Source organism: Eschscholzia californica, unplaced genomic scaffold, assembly GCF_041429995.1.
Source record: "Eschscholzia californica isolate CP2 unplaced genomic scaffold, dmEscCali1.0.p SCAF_4, whole genome shotgun sequence".
Classification (NCBI taxonomy): Eukaryota; Viridiplantae; Streptophyta; class Magnoliopsida; order Ranunculales; family Papaveraceae; genus Eschscholzia; species Eschscholzia californica.
The window spans coordinates 2098160-2125779 of record NW_028238461.1 but is presented as its reverse complement, the minus strand read 5'-3'; the positions used below and the strand labels follow the sequence as shown (position 1 = coordinate 2125779).

At 37.2% G+C, this 27620-nt stretch overlaps 1 protein-coding gene and 1 pseudogene across 2 annotated transcripts; one reads left to right on the top strand and one right to left on the bottom strand.

Moving 5' to 3' along the window:
• Positions 1-863: 863 nt before the first annotated feature.
• On the top strand, positions 864-21722 carry EMB2016 (mRNA methyltransferase EMB2016). The gene is made up of 27 exons (XM_086637284.1): positions 864-1420; positions 2676-2764; positions 4745-4868; positions 6694-7353; positions 7475-7843; positions 7942-8046; positions 8151-8333; positions 9235-9376; positions 9464-9648; positions 9758-9843; positions 9924-9972; positions 10162-10228; positions 10319-10800; positions 10878-10977; positions 11492-11625; positions 13289-13356; positions 13458-13674; positions 14293-14508; positions 14639-14794; positions 14871-14924; positions 15013-15233; positions 15325-15388; positions 17038-17369; positions 18017-18200; positions 18277-20712; positions 20796-20867; positions 21390-21722. Exons 1-27 carry the CDS (start codon positions 1346-1348, stop codon positions 21408-21410), a joined length of 6891 nt encoding a protein of 2296 aa, XP_086493410.1. The 5' UTR covers positions 864-1345; the 3' UTR covers positions 21411-21722.
• A 2109-nt stretch (positions 21723-23831) lies between these two features.
• Positions 23832-25130, bottom strand: LOC147541433 (E3 ubiquitin-protein ligase PUB24 pseudogene; annotated as a pseudogene). The gene has a single exon (XR_015223902.1). The product of XR_015223902.1 is annotated as an E3 ubiquitin-protein ligase PUB24 pseudogene (transcript).
• Positions 25131-27620: the final 2490 nt, after the last annotated feature.

Genomic DNA, 27620 nt, shown 5'->3' with positions numbered 1-27620 from the left:
GCACACAAGAAGTCGACACGAGTCTCTTAGATAACTTAAGTTATTATCTGACTCTAAAACAAACAAAGTCAGTCTTGGTAAGAACTTTACTCTAGGTCTTAGAGCAGTAAGGAAAACCGTGGAAATCAGCTCCGTCCCTTAAACCCGTTATGCCTAAAGACGAGGGAAGGTGAATCCCAACCCAGATTTATCCAAACCAATCGACGACCTGATCTGAAGTCTTTAACAGAGATATCAACTAAGTAAGCCTGGTCTGCCTGAGCTCCAAGAAAAGTCTGGACAAAACTTGATGTTGTGGAAAAATATGAGTCAAGCTCAACTTGGATAAAACTTGATGTTGGTGGGTAGTTCTTTGCCTCGGGCATTGACGGTCTCAGTGCAATGCAATTCCGCCATATTTTTGCTCGTTTTCTTCTTTTAGCTCTAGTTATGACCACTTCACAAAATAACCCGCTAAATTTTGAAATTTCTAAAAATAGTCCCTTTACATTACTTTTTAGTTATTTTTTGTTTTCTTACATTTTATTTTAATACCATTTTTACCTTAATTCTTTTTACATTACCAAAGATAAAGATGTATTACCGGGGCGAATAAAAGATTTGGTATTTTTTCTCTCTTTTTCTCCTCAAATATGAAATCCCTATTTTTTTTTTAATCTTTCCGTCTTAGAAGACGAGATTCATTTATAGAGAGGGACTAACTTTTCGTTGGCGAGTGACGTTCTCCCTTTTCTGTTTCCCTCTTTTTTCAAACTATTATCTACTCTATTTAAGGTAAAAAAATCAAGATCTAAATATATATGCATGATAATTTGTGAAATTCGTAGACATATATTTATCCTATCTCAATTTTTATTAAGTCTGTTTCGGCTAGCTGAAACTTCTAATTCCGCTCCTTACTGATGTATTGCCGTAGATGGGGAGAATAAAAAAAAAAATCACTCAAAATTTTGTACTACGATATTTTTTCCTTCTATTGCGATGGCCAATTTATAGCGTATGGATTTTCATTTCTATTGAAATTCGAACATATAGACCCCTAGTGTTACAAGACGGTAACAACTAAAACATAAATCAGACGACGATATCGTCTTTTCTAGGTCTTGGAATAAATCTCAAAGATTCAAGAGTTTTGTATTAGGCGCGGAGAAACCTCACGAAAAAAAAACCCGGGGACTGAAATTTGCAGACTTTGAAGCTTTGACGTTAAAAACCCTAGTTCTTCTCTCTACTTCCCTGAAGATTGATCGAATAAGAGACATCTCCGTTTCATCTTTCATACATTCTCTCTTTAAAGTATGCACTTTTAAGTCTGATTTGTAATACTAGTATTAAGAGAGAACGAATGGGCCGTCCGGAACCATCTGTCTTGTTTGCTCAAAATTTCGTTCATCCTCAACTAGATGAGTATGTAGATGAGGTAAACTCACATTACCCTTTTCTTCTGTTTAATTTCAATTTCTTTTGATTACTTTCGTAATAATTGCAGTTCTTTTTAATGGTTTATTGATGTTTTTTTATATAAAGGATTGATTTTGGTTTTTAGGGTTTAATATCAGTAGCATTGTTTGATATTTGAAGTTTTCATTACAATTTGATTTTCAATTCTTTTTGTTAGTCTCTTAGTAATTATAGTTCTTTTTTTTTATGGTTATGTGTTCTATATAAATGATTGATTTTGATTTCTAGGGTTTTAATACCAGTAGCATCTTTTAGTAGAAATTTTTCTAAAGAATATGATTGGGGAGAACTAGGTAGAAGAACTAATTATGATTTTGATGTTAGTTTGTTTTGTTCTATAGGAAAAATATAGATTATTTTTTATACTTGAGGAGTAAGTGTTTTGGGTCTCAAGGTTTGGGCATTGTAAGTGATGGTTTACGAGTCACTTGTTTAGGAGGGAAACTTACTCTCCATCAGCATTTGGGGGTCTGAATCTCAAAGTAGTACTTTTCATTCTTTTCATACTACCATTGTAAATTACACAATTAGAACTTCCTACTTTAAGTGGACATCCTTATTCTTCCCTACACTGCAATTCTTTTTAGTCGAGGTAACTTAAGGTGTTGTTTTGAAAAATTATCAACTTCCCAGTCCCACTTACGAAAGAAACATAAAGAAAGACTTAACATGTAAAAGAAAAACGAAGGCAGAATGTAAGACCATTACTTGATTTAATTTTTTTCCATATGTCGGTTCTGCACTCCTCAGGTAGAAGCATGCATGCCTCTGTAGCTGTATTTTTTTTTTATCAAGATACACATTTTCAAAAGAATTTCTGTTAAGATATCTCCTCGTGGCTCTTGGTAAATAGGTTATTCTGTGCCGAGACTACATCCATATCATTAGTCTTCGTGGTTGAGTGCAGGTAACTTTTGGAGTGTTATGTAAAAGGTCTAAGGCCAGCACTCTTTTTCTCGGATAACTAGATTGGTTGAGGATTTATTTCTTTTACTCTTTATTAGTTTTCATGCTCTACTCTTTTGTAGTTTTTATTGGGATGTCTTACTTATTTAAATCTTTATTTAAAAGGATCCTCCACAAAATTCATCCACGGATGGAGAGTCTAGGCCAATTGCAATTATGTGTTTTTTTTTTTCCGATCTAGACATTTTGACAAAGGTTTTCTGTTCTGCGCGTTATAATAGAAAATCTCATGCTGACTATTTTTTCAGGTAATATTTGCAGAACCAATTGTCGTTACTGCGTGTGAGTTCCTTGAACAGAATGCCTCTTCGACATCTCCAGTAATAACACTTGTCGGGTATGTGATTCCGATTTTATTAGATTTTTGTATGTTGATTAGGCGTCATGCACTCCTAGTCAATGGATCTTGTCTGTTGTAATAAGTTATCGGTTTGGGATATCATAGTTTTATTTGTTATAGAACTTGTTAGATATTTCGTACAACTCCATTTGTTTTTTCGGTTTATGATATCTAGCTGATAACTTTGCAATAAACTAAAATATAGATTGATGTTCTATTCTACTTTATGAGGAGTAAAATTCCATTTGGTTTTTCAAGTCCGCTCTGAAGTACTTTGCACATTCATATGTTGACTATTCAGAGTTTTCGTATAATTACATGTTCCAATTTTATCTTAATAAATTTAAATCTCAAGTGTCGTGGTGCCCTGTCATGGTGCACTTGAACTCCTCAAGATGGCATGTAGTTTTTCTGCTACATGTTTTAAACTTATCTCTGATTCTCTGTAAAATATGGGAGTTACCTTTTGCTATTCTCTGCCATGGCACGTGGAGCTTCCTATCATGGTAGTGCCGCTTTTGATGCAAGAAGAAAAAGAACATGTGGACTGTTACCTTTTTGCTATCCCAAAGAATTATAAAAACAAACACAGGCAATGGAATTTGAACGGTTTGTAGCTCCAGAGGAGAGACCATAATAGAATCAACGCCACAGTGTAATTGTGGATTTCTCGTTTAGCAGATTTTAGTTTCTGGCTCTCATGGGCAGTTGGGAAGCGATCCTACGTGCTGGCAGGCTGTACCATATCTCATATTATTCTTTACATAACCAGCCATGTAATAATTTTTCCACTGACTTAAGTAATAATCTCAAGTTATTATGACCTAAACTAGGATATCTGTCACATGTTCTATATGACTTTAACAAGAGATCTTTTCCTCAATCTTTCAGATGTGGTTTCCTTAGGTGTTCCTAATTGGTTATGTCGCTGTAAACTTGAGATGTATGGTATACACCTCTTGATTGTCAGATCCTTTATGAATCTTAACTAAAACTGTGATTGAAGGTTGAGGAAGTTTATGATAATATCATAATATATTAATAGAATTTTTCCTTCAAAATAAATCATTAAGTAATTAAACTTGATTAGTGGAAACAAAATAATGAAACTTAACATTTTTAATGGAACAAAGAAACACCTCTTCTGAATTTTTATGTTTTTTAATCTAGAGAAATTTATGATAGTATCATAATATGTTAGTAGAATTTTTGTTCAAATTAAATAATCAAATAAATAAATAAACTTAATATGGAGAAATGAAATAATGAAATTTAACATTTCAAACAACTGGAACAAAAAAACCATGTTACGTGCACTCTTAAGAAATGGTATATATGATGTACTATATATTATGTTCATGATGTATCAATGTCATCAAAATGTAATGACTCTTGGAGTCCAATCTAAAAAAAAGAAAAAAGAAATGTTACATAAGATAAACATTGATATCCCTCAGATCAATACTTACATATTCGGTGAGTTACATCACTTTGGAGCTATTATGACTTTCTACAAGGTGTCTAGGCTTTTGCTGAATGCTTTGTCTTTTGGTGTAAGCTTCCTATGTATCGAGCAAAAGGATATTCCAAGTTATTGCACTCTTACAGATATAGTGAAACCTAAAAACCTCTGGAACAGTGAACTCCTAATAGTTGGGCTTTCTTTTTTTTTTTTTGTTGAAAAAAAGTTTGTAAGTTTAAAAAGACAGAATATATACTAAAGAAAAGAGTCTTTTTTTTTTGGGAAAAAGACAAGATAAAAAACATTAAACAAAATGATCTTAGTAATCTCATTTTTGGTTTACAAGCTAATATTTTTTGTGAAGCTTTAGATATGTAGCTGTTGGTCAAACTGATTCCTGGATAACATCCCTTGTTTTATTAGGTGATAGCATATAATGCTAAATTTTTTGTTGTTTAATGAATTGTGGCAATGCAGTACATGTGAAGTATTACATTTTTGGTTAATTTTGACAGGGCTACTTCACCTCCTTCATTTGCTTTGGAGGTTTTTGTTCAATGTGAAGGGGAACCAAGATTTAGACGCCTCTGCCAGCCCTTCTTATATTCTCATTCATCCTCAAATATTCTTGAAGTTGAGGTATTAAATGAACTCTTGTGCTATCTATGTGTATGTTGTCTTTGAGTACTGGCCTATCTTGTTAAGTGGTCTTCCAGTTACGGATCAATTGTAGCTTCTTATATGCAATATATATATATATATATATATATATATATATATGTATATATATATATCGATTGAAAACATATGCATCATATGTGTTCTTTATTGAGAGTGAAATACTTAGGAGAAATTTCTTCATGTATGTCGTTCCCTATGTAGTTGGTCTCGGCCGTGTCGGCTCGGTCTCAGCCCTCTCCCGAGATGAGACTCGGCCTAGACACTGAGTTTGGGTTTGGCCGAGAATCTCGGATGTCTCAGCCAAGACAAACCGAAACCTAGACCGAGTCAGTATTTTAATCTTTTGGAACTTTTTTTCTGAAAACTTTAAATCCTAATTGTATACTATCATTTATTACCTTCTTAACTACTGATTATATTCCCAATCAATGTAAATAGCAATAATATTATATAGATATTTTAGGTCTTTTGACTCACACAAACTTCGAAAATTCTATAGAAACTTAAAAAGTTCTAATAGATTAGGAATACAATATTTTTATTATAATAAGATTTTGTTTATTATGAATGATTGAAGTAATTTTATGTTTAAAGTCCAGAGACTTGAGGTAATGAAGAGTCAGATGTTGTCTCGGCCGAGTTTCTCGATCCGTCTCGGCCTACGACCGGACCGAGACCGAGACCGAGATCAATTGAACCAGGAGAAGGGGCTTAGTGCATCTGATTCATGACGTGAACTGTAAAAAACATAAGCAATGATGGTTTGGTGGTTAGAGTTGTGGTATGTCATCAACTATGACAATAATGCCAGTGTGTGTGGAGAGAGTTAAGAGACTAATGCTATAACTTGGTACAAAAGAAGAGTCGGTTATAGGAGGAGAGGAAAGATTTGAGAACATCCGCAAATGTGGCTTTGCCATGCTATAAGTAACTGTCATTTTTAATGAGAAATCACTAATTTTTGTTGTTATGTTAATCTCTATTGAGCTCTATAAGCTTAAAGGGACAGATGGTAGCTCCTCACTTTCAAACATGTGCAATTCATCAGTTGTCTTGTTATTTATTTATTTTTTTGAAAGTTGATTGAATTTATAAGAAAAAGAGAACAAAAGAATGTACACTGTGGGGAGCATATCTAAGACATCTCAGTTTATAATGCTCCCCCAATTCGACACAAAGTCCCAATACAAATACATTCTAGCCCAACCTAGGTGTCTACTCCACCCAAATAATACACCTAACACATCCTCCCTTTCCACTATAAAGCTTGACCTAGAATCCCTAAAGATTCCTTCATTCCTGGCCTTCCAAATCGATCAGTTGTCTTGTTATTATCATGGACAACATCTTCTTTACTCATTTTTCGTTTTTAAAGGTACTAACGTAACTAACAGTATATCAACCTTAAACCAAGTCTGCACGTTCATGGTTGAATAATTATTACTATTCCTGATTCAATTATAGAAGATTGAACCATTCGATATCTTAAATAATGCTTCTTTCTGAGTTATCCTTACGAGTGCAAACTAAAGGTTCTACGAATTAATAGTGAACGGACAGCAAGTAATAAATGATTATTATCCATTTCCTCCGACATTCTCTTTTTGTCAGCCTGGTATCATGCCTAATTAACAAGGGATGGAGGCAGTGTATTTATAGCTTTAACCTTTGGCTTGTTAAGGTGATACGAGGGTTTTGGCCTCCAAACTCCCTAGAACAGTGCATTTCAGAAAATGAAAATTGTCTATTTAGAACTTGCTCTGATTGATTTGTTTTCATGCAGGCTGTAGTAACTAGTCATTTGGTCGTAAGAGGGACCTATCGCAGCCTTACGTTAGTTGTCTATGGAAACACTGCGGAGGACCTGGGACAGTTCAATATTGATTTTGATTTGGATAGTTCCTTGGCGAACTTGGTATGTACAACATCTGAGGGAAAGGTTGAAGATCTCCCTCCTGCGTTACGTTCGACTAAGATGTCACTAGAGGAGTCCATGTGCTCCCTAAAGTCATTATCCTCACCAATTGAGCCAGATCTTACATTTGAAACACAGCAATTTCTACGTTTGATACTTAAGATCTTTGATGGACCTACTCTTGGAAATGACATTCATGGTGTTGTCAGTACTGTTGCATCGGCAGCATCTTCCTTTTTAACCAGTAATTTGCATTTCATGGGAATAATTTCTGAGCAGTGTGAGCAGACTAACTCCTTCGATTGCAAAAAGGAATCTCAGCGCATTCTTATTGAGGCTAGAAATGAACTTCTTGAACTTTACAAACAGATTATTCATGACTTCAGAACTAAATTGGAAGAATGCGATATGCTTGAATCGGATATAGAATTGGTTATGCCAAATATTGAACTGTTAACAGAAGTATACAACCAACTTCTTCTCTTTAGAGGGACTGATGAGACTGATGGTCGCCCCCCACTTGCTCAGGTGATTTACTTGTTTACGGCGTTTCGTGAAAACAAATATAATATGAAGGATGCACTTGACATCTCTTCGTTTAGCCCGTTTCTTCTATTCAGTAAATCTGACCTTATATCCTATTTTCCAGAACAAGAGAATGATCGTGGGTCTGAGTGTGGTTCTATTGTTGTGCTCTGGGAGAGAAAGTTGCTCTCATTTTGTCAATAGCGGAGGAATGGAGCAGCTGTTACGTGTTCTCTGTCATGAAACAAGAAAGTCCCCAGCTGTTATATTGATGCTGCTTGGAGTCATTGAGCAGGCCACTCGATATTCCACCGGCTGTGAAGGGTTTTTGGGGTGGTGGCCTCGTGAAGATGAGAATGTGCCACTGGCTTGTAGTGTAGGTTACTCTCAGTTATTGAAGTTGTTACTGGAAAAGCAGCGACATGACGTTGCGTCTCTCGCAACATATGTCCTTCATCGGTTGCACTTCTATGAGGTTTCTTCGAAATACGAGGTATCATATTAAACTCTTTAGTGTGAGATTCTAGTTATAGTGTTAGTTTCTCTGGCAGGTATATATATAAGCCTCGTGGCATTGCTTTTTTTTGGCAGTCTGTAGTACTATCTGTTTTGGGAAGTCTGTCTTCTGTTGGTAAGGTTACGAGTGTTAGTCTGGACATGCTCACTGACGCTAAATTGCAGCTGAAGAAACTATTGGTTAGTGCAAAAATTCCATCTCTGTTTGCTTGTCTGTAGGTAAAAAGGCAGTATCTCTTCGGTTCTGAGCTAAGCAAGTTTCATGTTTTAACTCATATATGCAGAGATTACTAAATGCAGTGGTGCCAGTTGAAGATCCTTCACCTGCAGCTTGTGCTAGGAAATTGTTGATGCTTGGCCAAACTGACGGAATTCTGTCGTACAAAGCAACACATAACTTGATTGCATTGTCTAACTGTTCTTTTTCAAAATCTGAAATTGACCATCACTTGCTGTCACTTCTCAAGGTATTATGTTCTTATTAAGGTCATTGTCTGCATATATTGTTTTTATAATTCATTTTCTTATGTTCTTATGTGGCGCAAACTAGATGATGTACAGATCATCAAGCTAAATAAGCTTCACAAAAAGTTGTCCTGCTTTATTGTTATTTGAAAGTTGATTGGTGGTAGGCATCTATATTGTGATTGATAGCTGATGCCAGATGATGGGTTTGATATTTCGAGAAGTAATTTCGTCGATTTTCTGAAGAAGAGTCAATATTTGGTGATAATGATCTATGAAGCACATGGAACACCATTTGGATAATGCAGTAGTAGCAGATGGTCATGCAGTAATAGTGGATAAGTTGCTAAATAGTAACTAACAAAAAGGGTCAATGTTTTCAGTTGGTTCATACTGTACCACTTGCAGATTCAGACAAGAAAACAAGCGAGCAGACAACAACCATGCACATTTGTACCTGATTCGAATAAGATGTAGCTAAGAAAGAGGGTGGGATTAACAACTAAAAACATCATAAGAGGCATAAATAATGATAAAGAGAAAGATATAACTTCTTAATAAAAAAAGACAACAACTTAGGTTTTCAAAAATCAAGAGATGCGTAAGAAGCATGGAAATAATAACAGCTGCTGATTTACTATAAGAAACTTTTTTTTATATAGTAGCTGTAATAGCTCGATACTCGATAGACCCTTTAAATCCAATATGGGCCTCGGCCACTATAAGCATGCACATCCACTCCTCTGCTCCTCTCCCTCTTTGTATTCTTCGTATGTGATTCTCCCAGTCTTAAATTGATAGTCTCTGCCTAGTACATGTAGTTCATGTTTACATCTACTCTTACTGTGGATTTATATGACTATTTGGTAATTGAACGTTCCCTGGATTTCACTTTCAAAACAGGAGAGGGGATTTCTTCCTTTATCAACTGCGCTGCTGTCGTCTACGATATTACGTTCTGAAAAAGGGGATGCACTAGACATATTTGTGGAAATTGCCTCATCAATTGAGGCCATACTTCTATCACTTCTCTATTGTCGTACAGGTTTGCCTTCAAATTTGCTACATTTCCTAAATATATAAGAATCTCTTGATGTTCACAACACCAGTTAAACTAGTTTTTATTTGTCAGGCTTAGTCTACCTATTAATTCAACCTGAAGTTACTGCCACTTTAATTATAGCACTTAAGGGTCTTAAGGATACCTTTACCGAAGAAGAGTGTTTGCCTCTTCGATATTCATCTCTCCTGTTATCCAAGGGATTCTTTTGCCGCTCACGAGAAGTTGGAATCATTACTGAGCTGCATCTTAGGGTGGTTAGTAATAGTATCACTAATTTCTGATTTGAGATTGCTGTTTCTTCGTGTATTATATTCTTTTTATTGATATTTCTCTAATCTGTTCTGAAGGTCTTTTTTGGTACAGGTGAATGCTTTAGATCGTTTAGTCACATCAGTTCCTCACTCTGAGGAACTTTTACGGGTTCTCTGGGAACTTTGTGGTCTTTCACGGTAGGTTGTTTTTCATAAATTAATTTTACTCTAGCGCTCAATGGGGTTCCTTTTATTAGACCGTGATGACATAATTTCAGGTCTGATTCTGGACGTCAGGCTTTGTTGGCTATAGGAAATTTTCCACAGGTATTGACCCAGTAGTTTGCACTTGAGTTACTCTTGAGTTCCATATTAGTGATATTTATGCTTCCCCTATATTTTTGTTAGCAGAAAAAATAATAACTTCTTGGCATGTTTGTGTTTTAACGCCTGATGTACTGACGTTTATATTCTACTTTTTCTTTTTATATTAATAACTTCTTTTGTGGCACACAGGCTATTTTGGCGTTGATCAAAGCATTACACTCAGTTAAAGAGTTGGAGCCAGCCACTTTAAACAGTGGTGTGTTTTGCATCTGTACTTCTTTAGAGCATGTTTGAAGTTTTTGTCAGTTATATTGATGCCACGCTCATTCTTTGGAATCTGTTTCAGAATCATCACCTCTAAATCTTGCAATATTTCATTCGGCTGCGGAGATTTTTGAAGTCATTGTTACTGATGCAACTGCGACTTCTTTGCGTTGTTGGATTGGACATGCTGTGGACCTTCATATAGCTTTGCATTCATCTTCCACTGGATCTAATCTGAAGGATTCTCCTACCAGGTTGTTGGAATGGATAGACGCTGGTGTAGTTTATCACAGAGAGGGAGCTAACGGACTTCTACGCTATGCTGCTATTCTAGCTTCTGGGGGAGATGCTCACCTTACTTCAACAAGTGTTATCGATTCTGATTCCATGGATGTTGAAAATGATGCTGGAGAACCCTCTGATGGTTCAAAAAATCAAGTTATAGAGAATATTCTTGCAAAACTTGTTGCTGATAAGTACTTTGAAGGAACCACCCTTCGTGATTCTTCTGTAGCTCAGCTAACAACGACGTTCCGCATTTTGTCATTCATTTCGGAGAACTCGGTAAGCCAGTGTTACCTTATTATGGTGTCTTGAGTATATAATTTAGTACCTTGTTAACTCTTCTTTTCATGGTGAAGGCTGTTGCAGCTGCTCTTTATGAAGAGGGTGCTGTGACCCTCATATATGTGGTTCTTATCAACTGCTGTTTCATGCTTGAGCGCTCCTCCAACACATTCGGTAAACAAGTTCTGTTTCTAATGTGAAATTCTTTCCTGTAATGTTTAAAGCATGGTTTCTATTTTTGTGGTCGTTCTCATATAGAATGTAGCGGGCAATGTATCGTTTGATGTTATAATCCGTATCTAATGTGTCAGCTTCGTTTCATGTACTGTGAGTTTTATACGTTTAGAATTTTAGTTGGATGTTTTCCGTACTTCATTCTTACTAAGCCATAGTTGTCATCAGATGTTATAATGTTAGCATTTAATAGTGAGGTCTTTTGAGAAGCTTTAGCCTTCAAGTTCCTTCTTATTGAGCATTATTTAGATTAATGTTACGATTTTATTGTGGGCATGGGGTGATGATTTTTTTTTTCATCTTTGACAGTTGAACTTTTTACTTGTTAAACAGTAATTAAACTTTATTAGACATTTTCTGTCAGTTTCTTGTAAAAATGCTTGGTTGATTGACTACTCTATCATGGTATATGCATGCTTTCAAGCTATTTGACTGAAGTTGGTTTCTTAAACAGATTACCTTGTCGATGAAGGTGGAGAGAGCAATGCTACGTCCGATTTGCTCTCGGAACGAGGTCGCGAGCAGAGTCTAATTGATCTTATGGTTCCTTGTCTAGTAACATTGATTGCACTACTGCATAAATTGCAGGTAGACTCTATTGATATTTATAGCTGCTTCTGCTTCTATCTTGGTTGGACTGTATTTTCCACTGAACCGTTGTTTTACCATTAGCTTACATCTCTTGTTGTGGTTATACGGATGATAAGTAGGAATTAATCATTAAGGCCATGTTTCTCGCGTCGAAAAGGAATGCAGTTATACGGATAGAGATCTGTAATGTGATTCTTAGAAATCACAACACTTTCTTTTTTGGTTTGGTCAGGAATAGGATTTTTTGAGATTTCTTTGGCACGTAAATTATTTGGATAACTATTCGAGGGTAAAGGGAAATTGCAAACACACCCACCCCCTGGGTTTGGAGTTCCCCCTCTTGAGGGAAACCCCCTATTCAGCAATTCCTGATGTTTCTCGCACACCAAATACCATTTTAGAATGTGATTGTTGATAATTGCATTTCATTCCCGCGCTCCAAGCATGGGTTAAAAGCTGTAGTGATGCTTAATTATAGAATAAGCATTTTGTTTTGACTTCCTTCTGTATATGGTAAAACTTAGATATTTAACACAGTGCAGTTGCCCATTGAGATCTTTTAGCTATACATCTTTGTATCTCTTGATTTTTCCTTGTTACCCTCTACCACGTAGGTCTCGTCCTCTTTTCACCCTTTTGAAAACTAGGGCATTGAACATTAAACACTCATTAATACCTTCGTCTCGTCCTTTCACCCATAACCTTCCCTCATTAATTTTTTTACCCTCTTCATGTTATGTTTGTTCTCGTAATATTTTCAAGTTTTTTCCTTTTCTTTGTTTTATTACACGTATCCAGCTTACCATGTAATTTTCTCAGCATGTTAATTTCTTCAATACTTATTTGATGCAGATCATGATTTCGGTATCTATCATATATTTGGGTTGGACCTTCCACTAGTGATCAGATTTTTTCTTTTGAAACTTCGATTAAGTTTTATTTAATAATATAAAAGTAATACAAATTGAACACATAGAGCCTTAATCTTTACATGCTTATTGACGATATCCAAGCCTCCCAGTTGTGTACCATGTCAACATATAATAGCGTATCGGTATTACAATAATGTAGGTTTCTAGTCCAATGGTAACATTCTCCGGACCCACTCTACTATTTATGTTTTCCTCTTTAAATTTTTTGATATTTCTATCTTTCCATATGCTCTATATAAATGCTTTTGGGACCATGTTCCAGATATCTCTGTTTTTTTATTTCTGTTTCCTAAGCTCTTCCCATAGCTCTGTGTTTTGCCCAATCGTCTTTGCTCTTCACCAACATGGTACGGGTGAATATCTCTAGAAATCTGTAGAATTTTCAAAATGTTTTGTTTGGAACTAGAACAAAGCACGTCGTTATAGTTGAAAATAATTAATGAACTTGATGACGACACTATAGTTAAAGAAGATTAGGCTTGTGGATACAGATGTAAGATAAATAGAGTTTATGATAGAATTTTCACCGTAAGCAAAATGTAAGTGTACTTGTTAAAGATGAAGCCCCCGAAGCCTGATTGTGTTTGACTTAGTTTTTTTGCAAAGAAGCAATTTTGGAGCTTATCTGCTTTCTACCTTCTTGTTAGTTTTGTTTTGTTATTTACATTCCACAAGTCTGGTGTAAAATCCACTGCTGAGGTCAAACATTGTTCGTACGCTTATTGTAGAACATTCAAGAGAAGCATAGGAACACGAAGTTACAGAACGCGCTTTTACGATTGCATCGAGAAATAAGGTAATTCAAAGTCTGTGCTACTATATGCATAATTTAGGGGTTTTCTTATTTATTATATACTCTTCGGTTCTTGTATTTTTGATTCATGATTGTGACTGCAGTCCGAAGTTAGCTGCATGTGCTGCAGATCTTTCTTCTCCGTATCCTGGTTCAGCACTTGGTCTAGGAGCAGTTTGTCATCTTCTTGTTTCCGCACTTGCATGTTGGCCAGTCTTTGGTTGGACTCCTGGTCTATTTCACTCCCTACTTGAAGGTGTTGACGAGACATCTTTGATGGCTTTGGGTCCAAAGGAAGCCTGCAGTTTATTTTGCATCTTGGTATGCGAGTTTTTCTTTATTTTGTGTGTGTATACTAGTAAAGAATTTTAGTTGGGAATTGAGACTTCCGCCTGCAAAAGAACATGTGATATAGAGGCATAAGCCTTACTGTTGAAAGAAAATCGCTTTAAAATTTCAACAAAACTCCGCCACTCCTTTAATTGGGAATGCCATTCTTGTCTAATTGTCTTAGTCACCATGCCCATTCTTTTGCATCTGTTTTTCTTTTGGGATCGACCATTTTATTAGACAGGGAAGAGTATCGGAGTATGACCTAGATCGTCATTTTTTGGTCCGAACACTATTGCGTGCTACTGCACAAGTCATATGTACTAAATCTCACGTTATTCAGGTGACTGTGAGTGTCGAGTCTGAAACGAATATTGGATTAACCGACGCGAAAAAAACTAAAAAAAGGTGTCCATGTTAAATACTGGTTAGTCTTTGGTTCTTTCATTGACAAAGGTGATTAACCAATGCCTCGTGAACACTCTGGTGTCTGAATCAGTACGCAAATGTTTTGTGACCTTTATAAAAACGTGTTATGTTCTTTAATTTTAACTTCTGACATGTTTTTCTTGCATATTAGCTGACATGTTCTTTGTTTTTGTTGACAAGGGCGATCTATTTCCAGAAGAAGGAATCTGGCAGTGGAGGGATGGGATACCATCATTGAGTGCACTCAGAACGTTGGCTATAGGAACACTATTAGGCCCAGAAAAAGAGCGCCAAGTTAACTGGTACTTAAAGCCTGGACATGCTGCAACTATGCTTAGCCGCTTGAGACCACTGCTCAACAAAATGGCAGTGATTATCTTGCATTTTGCTTCAACTGTATGTATTTCTCGTCTTGTGATGTCTGTTTCCGTTGGCGTTTCTCTTCTATTGCTTGGTTGGCATTAAGAAATGAACAGTACTTAGAAATTCTGGTGACCTTTTAGTAACTATCTTTATTGTCAAACAGTCATTGGTTGTCATGCAAGATATGCTACGTGTTATGTTAGTTCGCATGGCATGCCAAAGGGCAGATAGTGCTGTTGTGCTGCTGCAACCAATCATTTCATGGATAGACGACCGTGTTTCTGAATCGACTACTCTGTCAGATATAGATGTTTTCAAGGTGATATTTTCTTTTCTATTGTATTCTTATCTCTGTGTAGCCCGGGTTACTTAATATTGACTCTTTCTCTCTTCAGGTGCATAGACTGCTTGATTTTATTGCTAGTCTGTTTGAACATCCACGTGCTAAGGTTGTTTGCTATAATCTTCTCTCGGGTTACATTTGCAGCTTCAATAATGTATAAAACTCCTCCTTACCGGCAGTTTCTTCTTTGACAGACAATGTTACTGAAACAAGGTGCTGTCGCTTTACTAACGAAAGTGCTCAAGAGGTGTGTTGAGGAATCTATTTATGATGTGAACATACGTCCAGAATCAGAAACCAGCTTCCCTGCTCGAAATGAGTTTACTCTGGTTGGTTGGTGCTTTCCTGTGTTCAAGTCGTTCACGCTGATTTTTGCTGCTTCGCAGTCTATGCCACACTCTGTTGTATATAACAAGTTAGTAAATCAAGCTATGGTTTATGGTTCTGTTTGATGTTTTCTCCATAAAAAATTCTGCTGAACTTTTGGATATCTTATGGTTTTGCAGTTCAGAAAAGTTGAGTTCTGAAGCATGTTCATTTCTATTGAAGCATGTGCTTAAGCTTTGCCAGGTATTATTTCATTTTGGTGGTCGTAAGGATGAGAATTTTGTTGTGTGTCATGTTGTTCTTAACTTCTTATGTATGTGCTGCGTTCGGGAACTAATAGAAGCTTAAATTGTGATTCATTACTTCACTGAGACAGTGAGACCTGCGGCCATTGTACCTTGATATTCTAGTGATCAAATCTTTGTATTGGCCATGACTTAGATGGAGACTCCAACTTTCATGTTATACAATTAAAGCTTATAAGCTTCTGCGGTCTAAGCTTCATTCGCTATTCTTTTTTGAGTAAAGGTTGTCACAGGCGAAAGGTGGAAGAATCTTAAATCAGTGGGGCAGAGCGATGTAGAGCACCCACGTTCTATATGTATGGTTACTACAGTCGGTTCTGTTTAATATAAATATTTCAAATAAACTTGTGAAGTAAATGGATTGATAGATAATATATTAGTACAATGTTGTAATGTTTATGTGGACTAAAATTGGAAATGTGTTATCATCATTTAGAAAAGCGCTAAATCAGATAGATGCAGCAGGAAAAAGCAAAAGAGAACGTCTTGAAATGCGGGGCATCAAAGGCATCCCCCAAGTTTGAGCTACTAGCTTTGACGCTAATTCTGTAATTCTTCAGTAGTTTGAAGTTCATTTCTTTTGAGGACCCAGTGATAGCTATTCTTAGTGAATTATGAACTTTTATGCTTGTCTACTCGTAATCCTTCACCAGTGTGATACGTAATCTAGGTTAGTATGAGAAGAAGCAATTATGGTCCTACACTATGGGAGATATGGTACTCCTGAATGAGAAGTAAGAATGTTTGTAAAGAAGGCTAAGAAGTAAAATCGGAATTTCTATCTGATACAAGTAAAGTGAAGCTTTTATGAGTGAAGAATCATTTTCCCGTCTCTAGTACCTGAATACATGTGACAACGCAATTTGATAAATCAAAATTATTTTCACTGAATTTACTCGGTATTTAGCTTTGCAGTAAGGTTCTTGGGTAGTAGTGAGCAATGAGAATCTTTACATATGTTTTTGCCTGAGCCGTTGTATCAAATATACCAACAATAGGTGAAATATTTGTGGTTTCATGACTAATTCATCATAACACAGCTGATCTTTGTGGGTTCCTTAACCATTGGCATGAAACTTTGATACTTTCGTTTACGCAGCTATCTTTATTTTCTTCAGGGGTCAGATCCACTAGCTTGCTGTATATTGTTAATCTGAATATCAGCAATAACAAAAATAGATTAAAAAGGGAAGAGTAAAAGAATGGTCTTTTATAGTACTTTTACATTGATATAGGAAGTATTTGATTAGAAGCTAACTATATAAACAAATTTATTCAAGCAATTTCCTTGATGTAGTAAATTACGTGGCGATCAGTATTCTTGAGCCCACTCCCCATGTCATCGTAATTCTGCTCAGTTATATTTTATTTTATTTTATACTTATTAAGATATATGAGGTAAATGATTCCACCAAATAATTACTTCCTAGAGTTATTGGTACTCCGATTGCAAACAACCTTGCACGAGGTGTTTTTGACTGTTCCTTGATTGTAATGTTTTGTTGATATTGTGAATTTGTGATGTGCAACCTTGCATAATTTGTTACTAGCATTGATGGTTATTGAGAATATCGGTTTCTTGTTCAGGTTCTTCCAGTTGGAAAGGAATTGCTGGAGTGTCTGATGGTCTTTGCAGGTTTAACTGCACTTACTGAGGGTAGAAATGCTTTTGAATCCATATATACCCAGATCATGTTTTCTAGTTTTGGGAGTCATGAACCTGGGAGAACATATGAAGAGGAAGGAGATGGTGGCAGTATACCTGATCAGTTTGATTGGAGAAGACACCCTCCTTTGCTATATTGCTGCAGAAATTTGTTAAGAGCCATAGATGGTGAGGATAGTTTGCCCAGCTATGCTATTGAGTCTCTAAGCACACTGTTTGTAGGTGCTTTTTGCTTCTGCAGGGAAGGTAAAAGGTGAGTTCCTCGTCGTCTCTCTGTAACTTCTTACCTGTCTGCTCAATTGAATGCAATATGTCAGCAGCTATCGTTTACTCATGCATTTGTGATTTGCTAATAGTCCTACATGACAAGTAGATTTCAATTAGCTATCTCTCCCTTGGTGGCTGTTTCCAATTGAAGTTAGGTTAGGTTGCTTGCCAATTTGATGTACTATAACTAGTCAATTGTAGATATTAGGCTGGCCAAGTAGTCAAGGTGGTATGAGATGAAAAAATGTTGCAACCGAGTCAGAGATTGGATAGGTCTTGTTTATGTTGTCGAGGATTGCTAGTATAATCATAATCATGATAGATGTAAAAATGTTAAATAGGTGATAAGATAAAATTGAGATTTATGTTATCTTTCCTCCGGTTATATGATTTACATATATCAGTTATGGGCGAATTTGACGTCACACACTTGGTTGGTATTGATATAAATGTAATATTTTTTTCAGAAAGGGTAAATACAGTATCCGTGTCTCGAACCCGAGACCTAGAGGTTGGAAACCAACTTGGTAACCACTCCAACGAAGGGTTTTTGACAAGATAAATGCATTTTCAATTGTTCAGCTTTCTCCATCAGTCCTCTCATAATCTAATCTCTTTTTGTTACATTATCAGTTTGAACGTGAAAAGAGTTTCCGTATTGAGATGCCTTTTTGGAATTCCTTTTGATCTGGATGCCATTGAACATCTCCCTGAAGATAAATTTGAAGATGCATGTGAATTGATATCTCTGTTAGATGTGAAGGTTAACGAGTGTGAATTCTCAGCCCCTTCAAATATGAAATCTACATTCTCTCAGGTATGCATGTTCTGCTGGCATCTCTGTGTAATAGCTCTCACTGCCAAAATTTAACTATCATATATTTACTGTGCAGCTCAAGGAAATTATGAAATTGGTGTTGATGTTGCTGGAGAAACCCACGGGTTCAAAAGGAGTGGATGATATCATGTCGAGTGAAGGGTTTCCGCTCTCATTATGTAATGTTGAGGTATCTAAGTGTATTCTCCCTCAAAATTTGTTTCCATCTATTACCATGAGAGGCATCGTAAATGAAGATGCTCGATCATCACGTTTATCAAATAGAAAGTCAGATGGTTGTGCTGAAAATACCGAAGATTACTTTAATCTTGGAGGTCTTGCAGAGAAGTTCATGTGGGAATGCCCAGATCCTTCACCTGACAGAGTGGCATCATCAGCTGCTCCGGTAAAGAGGAAAATGTCTTCAATGGAGGGGCCAAGTAGGCGTCCTAGAGGGGACAACTCAGGGCCTGAAGTTGGTGCTCCAAATGCATTTGCTAGGGGGTTAGGCCCACCTGTCGCGTCTTCTGGTCCTACTCGTAGAGATACTTTCCGACAGCGCAAGCCAAATACCAGCAGACCTCCTTCTATGCATGTTGATGATTATGTTGCAAGAGAAAGAAATGTGGATGGTGTAAGTAGTGGCTCAAATGTTGTAAGCTCTATCCAGCGTGGAGGATCTACTAGTGGAAGGCCTCCATCTATTCATGTGGATGAATTTATGGCCCGGCAAAGAGGTCCAACTCCTGTGGCCATGGCAGGTGGGGAGACAACACCACAAGTAAGAAATGCACCTATTGAGAACCAAAATGGTCCAGAGAAGCTAGATCGATCTCGCCAGTTGAAAGCAGATCTTGATGATGATCTTCAAGAAATCAATATTGTTTTTGATGATGAGTCCGAATCTGATGAAAAATTGCCATTTCCTCAGCCCGATGATAATTTCCATCAAGCCTCTGTCGTAGTTGAGGAGAATTCTTCCCATTCAGTTGTTGAAGAAACTGAAAGTGACGTTAATGCAAATACTCATGTTTCTAATTTAGGAACACCATCAGCATCCAATGTAGATGAAAATACACCAAGTGAGTTTTCTTCGAAAAGATCAGTTTCTAGACCTGAGATTCCATTGTCTCGAGAAGCAAGTGTTTCATCAGAGAAGAAGTATTATAATCCAAACACAGAAAAACCTTTCTTCAGTGAGCAATCTAATGGCTCAAAACAGACTATTCCAATCATGACATCCAGTACAGTTGGAAACGTGTCTGGGTTTTCAGCACCTTTCTATAAAGGTTCTCCATCATCACAACAGGCAGCAGGAAATTCCAGGATGCCTTCTAATTTCTACCAGAGAGACAACGGGCAACAGGTATCAAATGTTCCTTTTGTTCCTGGATCTCAGGGACGTTATGAGCAGAAGCCTCTGCTCAACCAACCACCCTTGCCTCCTATGCCCCCTCCACAAACGGCTGCATCTGTTGTATCTCAGAATGGGGAAGCTATGCGAAATCATTCATCTCCTTATGGCTATCCTATTCAACCTCCACTTCCCGCTGGATACCCAATGCAAGTGTTCAATGCTAGTGGGCCTAATACTGGCCAATCTTTCCATGGAAGAGATGATAGAGCTTCTGCTCACAACTATCCTGCAGGCTCAGTGCCTCCTGTTAGCTCATCAGTTACAGAGCCGCCGAATGACCCTTATAATTTGCAGGTTCATCCGGATTATCACTCTACATTTGGCCACAGTTCAGCAGCACCAACAACTCTGAATGCCATGCCAGATCCAAAGTATTCATGGCCCTCTAGTTCTTCTGGCAATAGGGTCCATGATGATTCCAATTCCTCTTCTGCTAGGCGCCCGCCTCCACCACTTCCCCCCACACCTCCACCAGCCTCGACTTCTCAGTCTTCTTACAATCAAAATAGCGCTGCGATGACCCAGCTTCCTCTGACCCCACCTTTAAGTGATCCGAGGTTAGGATCATATTCTCTACCTGGAGGTGGTTTAACTTCTTACTCGCCTCCATCTCTTTTACCGCCTCTGATGATTAGTAGATCTGGGGCTATATCTGGAACAGTTTATAGTGGACCAACCCCACATCAGTCCCAGAATGCCACAACCCTCTCACAACATACAAGCCCAACTCCTATGTCATTTGTCCAACCTCGTATACAGCTGCAACCACTACAACCGCCACAACCTACGCATCCTCCTCAGCATCTTAGGCCTCCAATCCAAATTTCACAATTGCAGTCAGATCAAGGGGTGTCCATGTTACAGAATCCTATTCAACTCCAGGGGCAGCCTTTACAGCTTCAGCAACAGCCCCACATTGCACCTGTCCACGTTTATTATCAATCCCAACCACAGGAGCACCTTGCACAACCTCAACAACAAGTTGAACAGACTCAACCACAAATAGTCCATCTGCAAGGAGATGGTTCGTCTCAGCAACAGCAAGATTCCACAGTTATCCTGCAACAGTACTTTTCTTCTCCCGAGGCCATTCAGGTACTTGCTCGAGTATATTTTCCTTCTTGAAGAGTTCTATGGTTGTACTATGTTTATTCTGACTGATTTTAATATACTGACAGTCTCTGTTGGGTGATCGAGAGAAACTCTGCCAGCTTCTAGAGCAGCATCCAAAATTAATGCAGATGCTTCAGGTTTGTCTTTAATTTCATGCTTCAGCTAGATGGATTTCATTTTTCCGGTCATTGATTTGTTTATGAAACAGTACTTTATATTGTGGTGGTGTTCACTTCGCAGTCTAAGCATCCCTTGTTCCCCTTCCTTGATAGCTTTCTTCAAGTAAAACTGCAAATACTTTTGCCTGAAGATTTAATGAACTAGTAGAAATCCTCTTTTGAGTCGAACTAATTTAAAGCGACATTATATCAATTGACTCACATTAGAAAAACCACTGGTGCATTCCAACATGTAAACATTCGTCCTTAAATCCTTTCGACATGTAAACATTCTCCGTATGTTTGCAAAATGGACCTGCGAACAATCTGCAGTATGTTATAAAACTCTTACTTGAAAAATCAATCTGGGATATAGTGTCGTGAGTTACCCTGAGGTTCAACTTAATTGTGTCAATATAGCGTTTACCTGTTTAGGTTTAGAAATCGGAAAACATGTCGTATCTCAGTCACAAGTTCTGGTTGTTTCTTTTGATATTTCAGGAACGACTTGGACACCTGTAGAGCGATGACGATAATGGTAGGAACTGGGGATGGCGTCGAAGCTGTTTCTGGAACACTAAATTGTTCCAACTTGATCATTCTTTTCCATTAAGTCTGCTCTTATAGCCTGCTTAAAATGTAGTGGGTAATCTTAGTTGCTGGTGCTACTTTTTGGCCTTATTTAGTATAACAGTTCCCCTATATGTATGAATATGTGTATTTTTATAATCAGCTGTACAATATTATATATTGGTACATGTATATTTACTCATGTGGATATTCAGGTGGTATTAGGACTATTCCCATCAGTTAAGCATTTCAACTTTGTCAAAATTCTTGTGGTAAGTTTTTGTTTCAAGCCATTGGCTGTCTGACTTGTCTGAACCTTAGGAAATTAAATTTTTAATTCTATATGCAATTCTTATATATTTTGCAACCCATTGTCGAGAAGCTTGTTATTTTTAACTTAAAAATAAATCTGATTGTTGTTTTAGTCTTTACCCGCTTCCACACGCAAATTCTGACCACCGTCATGATTTTCAGCGACCACGACAATTTCATTCTTTCTCCTCCTCCCTCCCTCTCTCCCTCCTTTTTCTTCTTTTTATTCATCTTCTTCTCTCTTCAATTCTTCTCTATCTTTCTCATACTTTCCCTTTCCTAATTCTTTCGTAGATATCTTGATGGTTGAAGGGATCAGGATTCCCCTACAATTTAATAGCTAGAACAGAGCTCAGGCGCATAAGTGGCAAGGAGCTTTAGGATTCACCTCCCTGGTAACTCGACGCGTCCTGTTTGGTTTCTTGGTCTTCTATTGACTTACTGACACGGTCAACTGGTAACCAATATTTGGTTCTGATTTCTTCGTCTTTTATTGAATTACTGACTCGATCAACTGGTGACCAATATTTGGTTCATCAACCTTTAAGGCAGAAGATAATTTTGCAAGCTCTTGTCGAGAAGCTTTTTTTTAACAGTATAGGGACTTGTTCAAGCAACAAATGCGAGTGTCACCTTTGGTGGGGGAGGGGAGGGGGGGGGGGGGGGGGGGGGGGGGTGGTCATATAAACCTCTTCTGCGAAGCCTCCTTGGAGGAAAGCACTATCTACATCTAATTGACGCATGGACCACCCGCCGACAGATGCAAGAGGTGTGAGGACATAGACATCAATATATTTGGCACTGGGGGCAAAAGTGTCTTGATAATCAATCCAGACGTACTCTTTAACCACGAGTCGTATTTTATGACGTCTAATGGATCCATCAAATGGTATTTAATTTTTTAAACCCACTTGCAACCAACTCCCCAAGAGGCGACGGAGTGGGAGCCTAAGTATTATTTGTCTCGTGGGCTGAAATTTCTTTTGCCATCCCTTCAGGTTGTTGCAGAGAGGCATAAGCGATTGTGTATGATTTCGGTTCTTCCATGATGATAATAAAAGTGAGAAAATCTTTATGAGAAGAGCTAAAGTGATCGAAAGAGTGCACAAAGAAGATGACACTAAACTAGAAAGAATATAGTCGGCTAGATAAGCAGTAAATTTTTTCGAATTCGAACAGGGCGCGAAGAATGAACAAGGTCCTTAATGGAGGAATCACGAGGTGGATTACTGATGTCAGAAGAGACAGTGAGGCGGCCCGAAGCATGAAGGTTTAGAGATGGTGCACTACCAGAAGAAACAATTCAATTTACCTTAAGGGACAAACGTAATCAAACATGACATGAGAACAATTCAAAATGATTTAATTCAACCAACTAATTTAAATAGTGTAGAAGAGAAAAAAGATAAATTCGATCTCTGATTTCGCTCGGTGCACAATCTTCGGCTTCTCAATCTTTCAAAAATCTCACTCTCCTATTTTCTCCCACTCATCTGCCCACATATTTCTTTCGAACAACATACGGTATAAATAAAAGTAGTTTATGTAGGTTTTATGTCATTTAATTCGTCAGGTTATAGGCCATTTAATTCGTCGAGTTTTAGGTCCAGTAGTATCCCGACAATTATCGTGCTTATCACATCGTCTCGATGTATCAATGTCTTCTAATTTCTCAAAAGAAAAAAACATATATATATTGTAGTATCACATATTAAAGTCATATATCTTTATCTCCATGAATATAGGGTTATCTCTCTCTATCTTCTCTCTCTTTTCTGTGTTCATTCTGGAATCTAATATTATTTTAAATGAAGTTAAATTGGGTGTAAATTTTGTTGGATTGGTGTTCATTTGCAGTGAAATTAGAATTTACAAGTTTTTAGTTTGCAATTGTTGGTGCTTTTCACTTTTTCATTTATGAATTTTTCTGACACTTTTTTAGATATTTCTCTGACATAAACAACGGCGTTAGCCAAAAGGATCTACTGGGCCTGTATGACACGGGCACCAAGTGTATGTGTGTGTATATATATATATAATTTTACAAGATCATAACAAATATAAGCCCTCAATAAAAAGTGTTAATTAACTTTCAATTTGTCTTGTTAACAAGTAAATAGGAATACAAGGAGAGTTAATCCAAAAATTAGAATGCAACCTAAGAACAGATCTTGCCTTATCTTTTACATGGGTTGCATTTTCTGCCTGAAGAACCATACAAAGTTTTGATACAGCTCCAACATTTAACATCTCTTGAAGAACTTCATTTGTTGCTAAAAACCTACATATTGATCCAAGAATTCCAATGGCAAAACTATCTGCTATCTCAGAAACCCTAAGTATCCTTTTCGATATCATCGCTATTCCACCAGCATGATCAAGAAACTTTGCTCTTCCATCTGCACAAGAACATAAATTATCTAATATACCCAAGATCAATTCAGTCATTCTCTTTTCGGATGTTTCGAATTCGAGTTCTATTAGTTCTGAAACTACACCAACTTCAATGATCTTAATCCTATTTCTACTCAATAGAGAAGTTTCAAATAGGATACTGAGAGAAGCTTTAGTAGCTTGAAGAGAGATTTTCTCTCTCAAAATTTTAACCACACCTTCAAAAAATGCATGCTTTAGCCTATGAAGAATACTTGCATTTGATACTAGTTCAATGGTGGATTTTAAGATTGAAATTGCATGAGTTTTTATAACTTCATGATTATCACTATCATAGCTTAAAACCCATGTCATTAAATCAAAAAATTCTTCATCTTTCATCACAAAGACCTTCAACTCTTCTTTAGAAATAACCATACTTGTCATCATCAAATCAAGAACACTCAAAGCTTCTTCAAGACCAGGAGTAGTAATTTTGTCATTCTTGAAACACATTTTTGTAATAAATGAGACCATGGCCTTGATTATACCAGCTTCAACCATACTTTTTCTATTCATTTCATTCTCTTGATCAGCAAGATTTTGAAGTTTCTTTAAAGACTCAAATTGTAAGTGAGGAATAGAAAGATCTTGGATGAGTTTAAGAACATGGGTTTTGTTGAGAGTTGGTTTCAGAGTAGGGATTCGATCGAAACCATTCGAGGAGTTTACTGATATGCACCAAGCTTGAATTAATCGCCGGAGTATATGATTTGGTGTTAAATCTGTGTCTTTGGGTAGAAGCAATTTTGTGATAGGACAATAATTGTTAGTACTAAATGGTGATGAAGAAGATAACCATTGTTCAATGCCTTCTCTATCATATGTGATACCTGTTATAGTAGTTACTGGGTCTTTCATGATTTGTAGAGATATGGGACAAATGAAGTATTCAGGAACTTCAACCTCATGAACTGATTCCTTCATGAAAACTAGCTACTTGAGTTAGAATTAGACTCAACAAACTGAAGAAGAAACCAATTTAAACAAGTACTTAGTAGGTAGGTAGGAAAGATAAGAAGGTAATAACAATCTTATAGATGACAAGAATATGGTCAAGAGACTAGAGATAGAGAGAGCTTAATTGTGGCAAGTGACAAGTGGGGAAGGAAGGGTTCTTGTAGGGTTAAAAATGGTAACAAAAGCTGCTTACTTTTATGAATTTTGATTGGGCTATGTCCAATTCGACCCCCCTAGTTTATAACTAGCATCCTTTGCCCCCTTGTATTTCATAAATTTAAGTTTCGCATCTCTTTCTAACCATCCATCGGTTGCCGTTAAGCACTCTTCTCACGTCCTAATATCGTCCTAGTTTTAATTTGTTTTCCCTCGCCTTCTCTCCTTCATTGTTTCTCTTTATAATTTTTCTTTAACAATTAAAAATTACAAAAGAGAAAGACAAAATCTCTCCTTTTTTGATTCACTATCCACAGAGCGATCCTTCTCGTAACAGAAAAAGCGAGAATCTTTCGTCCTCTCTCTGTCTCTTCTCCTTCGATGAAAATAAGACGAAGGTTCCCCCTTTAGTTTGATTCATGATATAAGGGAAAATCTTTCATTTGCATGAGGAAAGGTAAGAGAGAAAAGTAGAAAGGAAGATAAAGTTCAATGTAGAGGTGGGAAATCTCTCTTTCGCTCTCTTCTACTTTTTATCAGTTAAAAAAATGAAGATGACAAACGAAAAACAATTTGAATGAAGGAGAAATTGGAAAGATGTACAAACTAAATGACGACAGTCTTGGAAAAAAACTCATAACGGTCACTGAACGAAGTTATAAAAAGGCCAAATTTAAATCTACATAAAATATGAGTCAAGAAGGAAAATAGTCAAAAATTGGGGACCAAAAAGGAATTTGCCTGTTTTTATTTGAGAAAAGTAAAGCAACACGGAGAATCGTAGAAAATTAGAGGTCTTCCTATGTAGTAGTAAGTCTCAAAGACTCAAAGTCATTTCCTCTAGTCAAACAAGTAACAAAATTATTGTTGTTGACTCTTTTATAGCAGCTACAAGTCCAATTTTGATGTTGAATCTTCAACAATCTGTTTTTATTCATCTTCAATACATTTAACACGTTATACATGATGAGTAGAGTACTAGATATGGGTGGGAAACGGGCCAGACTCGAGCACCCATGGGTCCCTCTAGTTAGGGCTCGGGTGTTTCGGGTACTATATTGATTGACTTAGCAGGCAGGTTCGGGCCTGACAAAGTAATATTTTATTGCACAAAGCCCACCATGTGTACTAGCCCTCGACGGACATAATGGGCAAGGGACGGTCCGAGTACCCGGGCACCCATCTCTAGTAGTAGAGTGATCTTTTTGTCTTTTTTTTTTTTTCTTGTTTGGGTGCTTTTGTTGTTTTTGGTTGAAATTGTGAGAAAGGGTTACTGCTGAATTAGTTATTTACTGGTGTCAGCTAGCTAGTTCAGTGGGGTTTCTCCTATTCATACTATTATTCTCCTGTCAAATTTTCAAACTAGTTGATTTTGATTACTTGTATGCCTTTGAATGATTGATTGGCCATTATTGATTGGTTCAGATAACAATGAAAATTCTTTGAAACCTACAACAATAATTTTCTCTCTCTCTTTTTTCCTTCCCTCGCTTTCTCACACCTTCTACTCTTCCAGTTTCATATGGCCACCGCTTTGAGGCCGGAACAAGAAGCCTGGCCCGCAACTCCTGGGTCCGACGGGCTACCAAACAACACAAAGCCTAAAAAGAGCTTTGCCCACCCAGCGCGCTAAATTTTGGTGAGCGTGCTTGGGATCTACCCGAAAATGCCTCACCCAATTGCATAACCCGAGTCACATACCTGGTTCATAAGGTCCGTTAGATTAGAGGTATGTTGGACGATTCTCGTTCTACGGTTGGATCGCTGGTTTATCTTGGGACCAATCTCAATGCATGGGCCTACAAAAAGCAGCCCGCTGCTTCATGCACATCCATTGAAGCTGAATATTGGATTCCACACAAGTTCTCAAATTATTAGGCTCAAAAACTTACTTCTTGAGTTGGGTTTTATTCTACCTTCTTATCCTATTGTTTGTGATAATATAAGCACCATATAATTGGTTGTTAATCCAATTTTCCATAATCGAACAAAGCATGCTACCATATATAGAATTTCACTTTGACAAAGAGCGCGTTACCTCTGTAAACCTCCAACTTGATTACTGTTATAACTAAAAGTCGCGGAAGCTATCGAACCTACCTAGAAATTGATCCGATTATGAAGATTAATCGAAAAGCTAAGTCAAAATCAAATATGCGAACAGAATTTAACGAGGTTCGGCTTTAAAGCCTACGTCCTCGGGCGAACAAGAAATCTTTATTGAAGGATAGATGAAGACCACTCACACAACCCGCAAGTTCGTCCCAAGATGGTACCGTATAGTAATAACCTTCTATACTA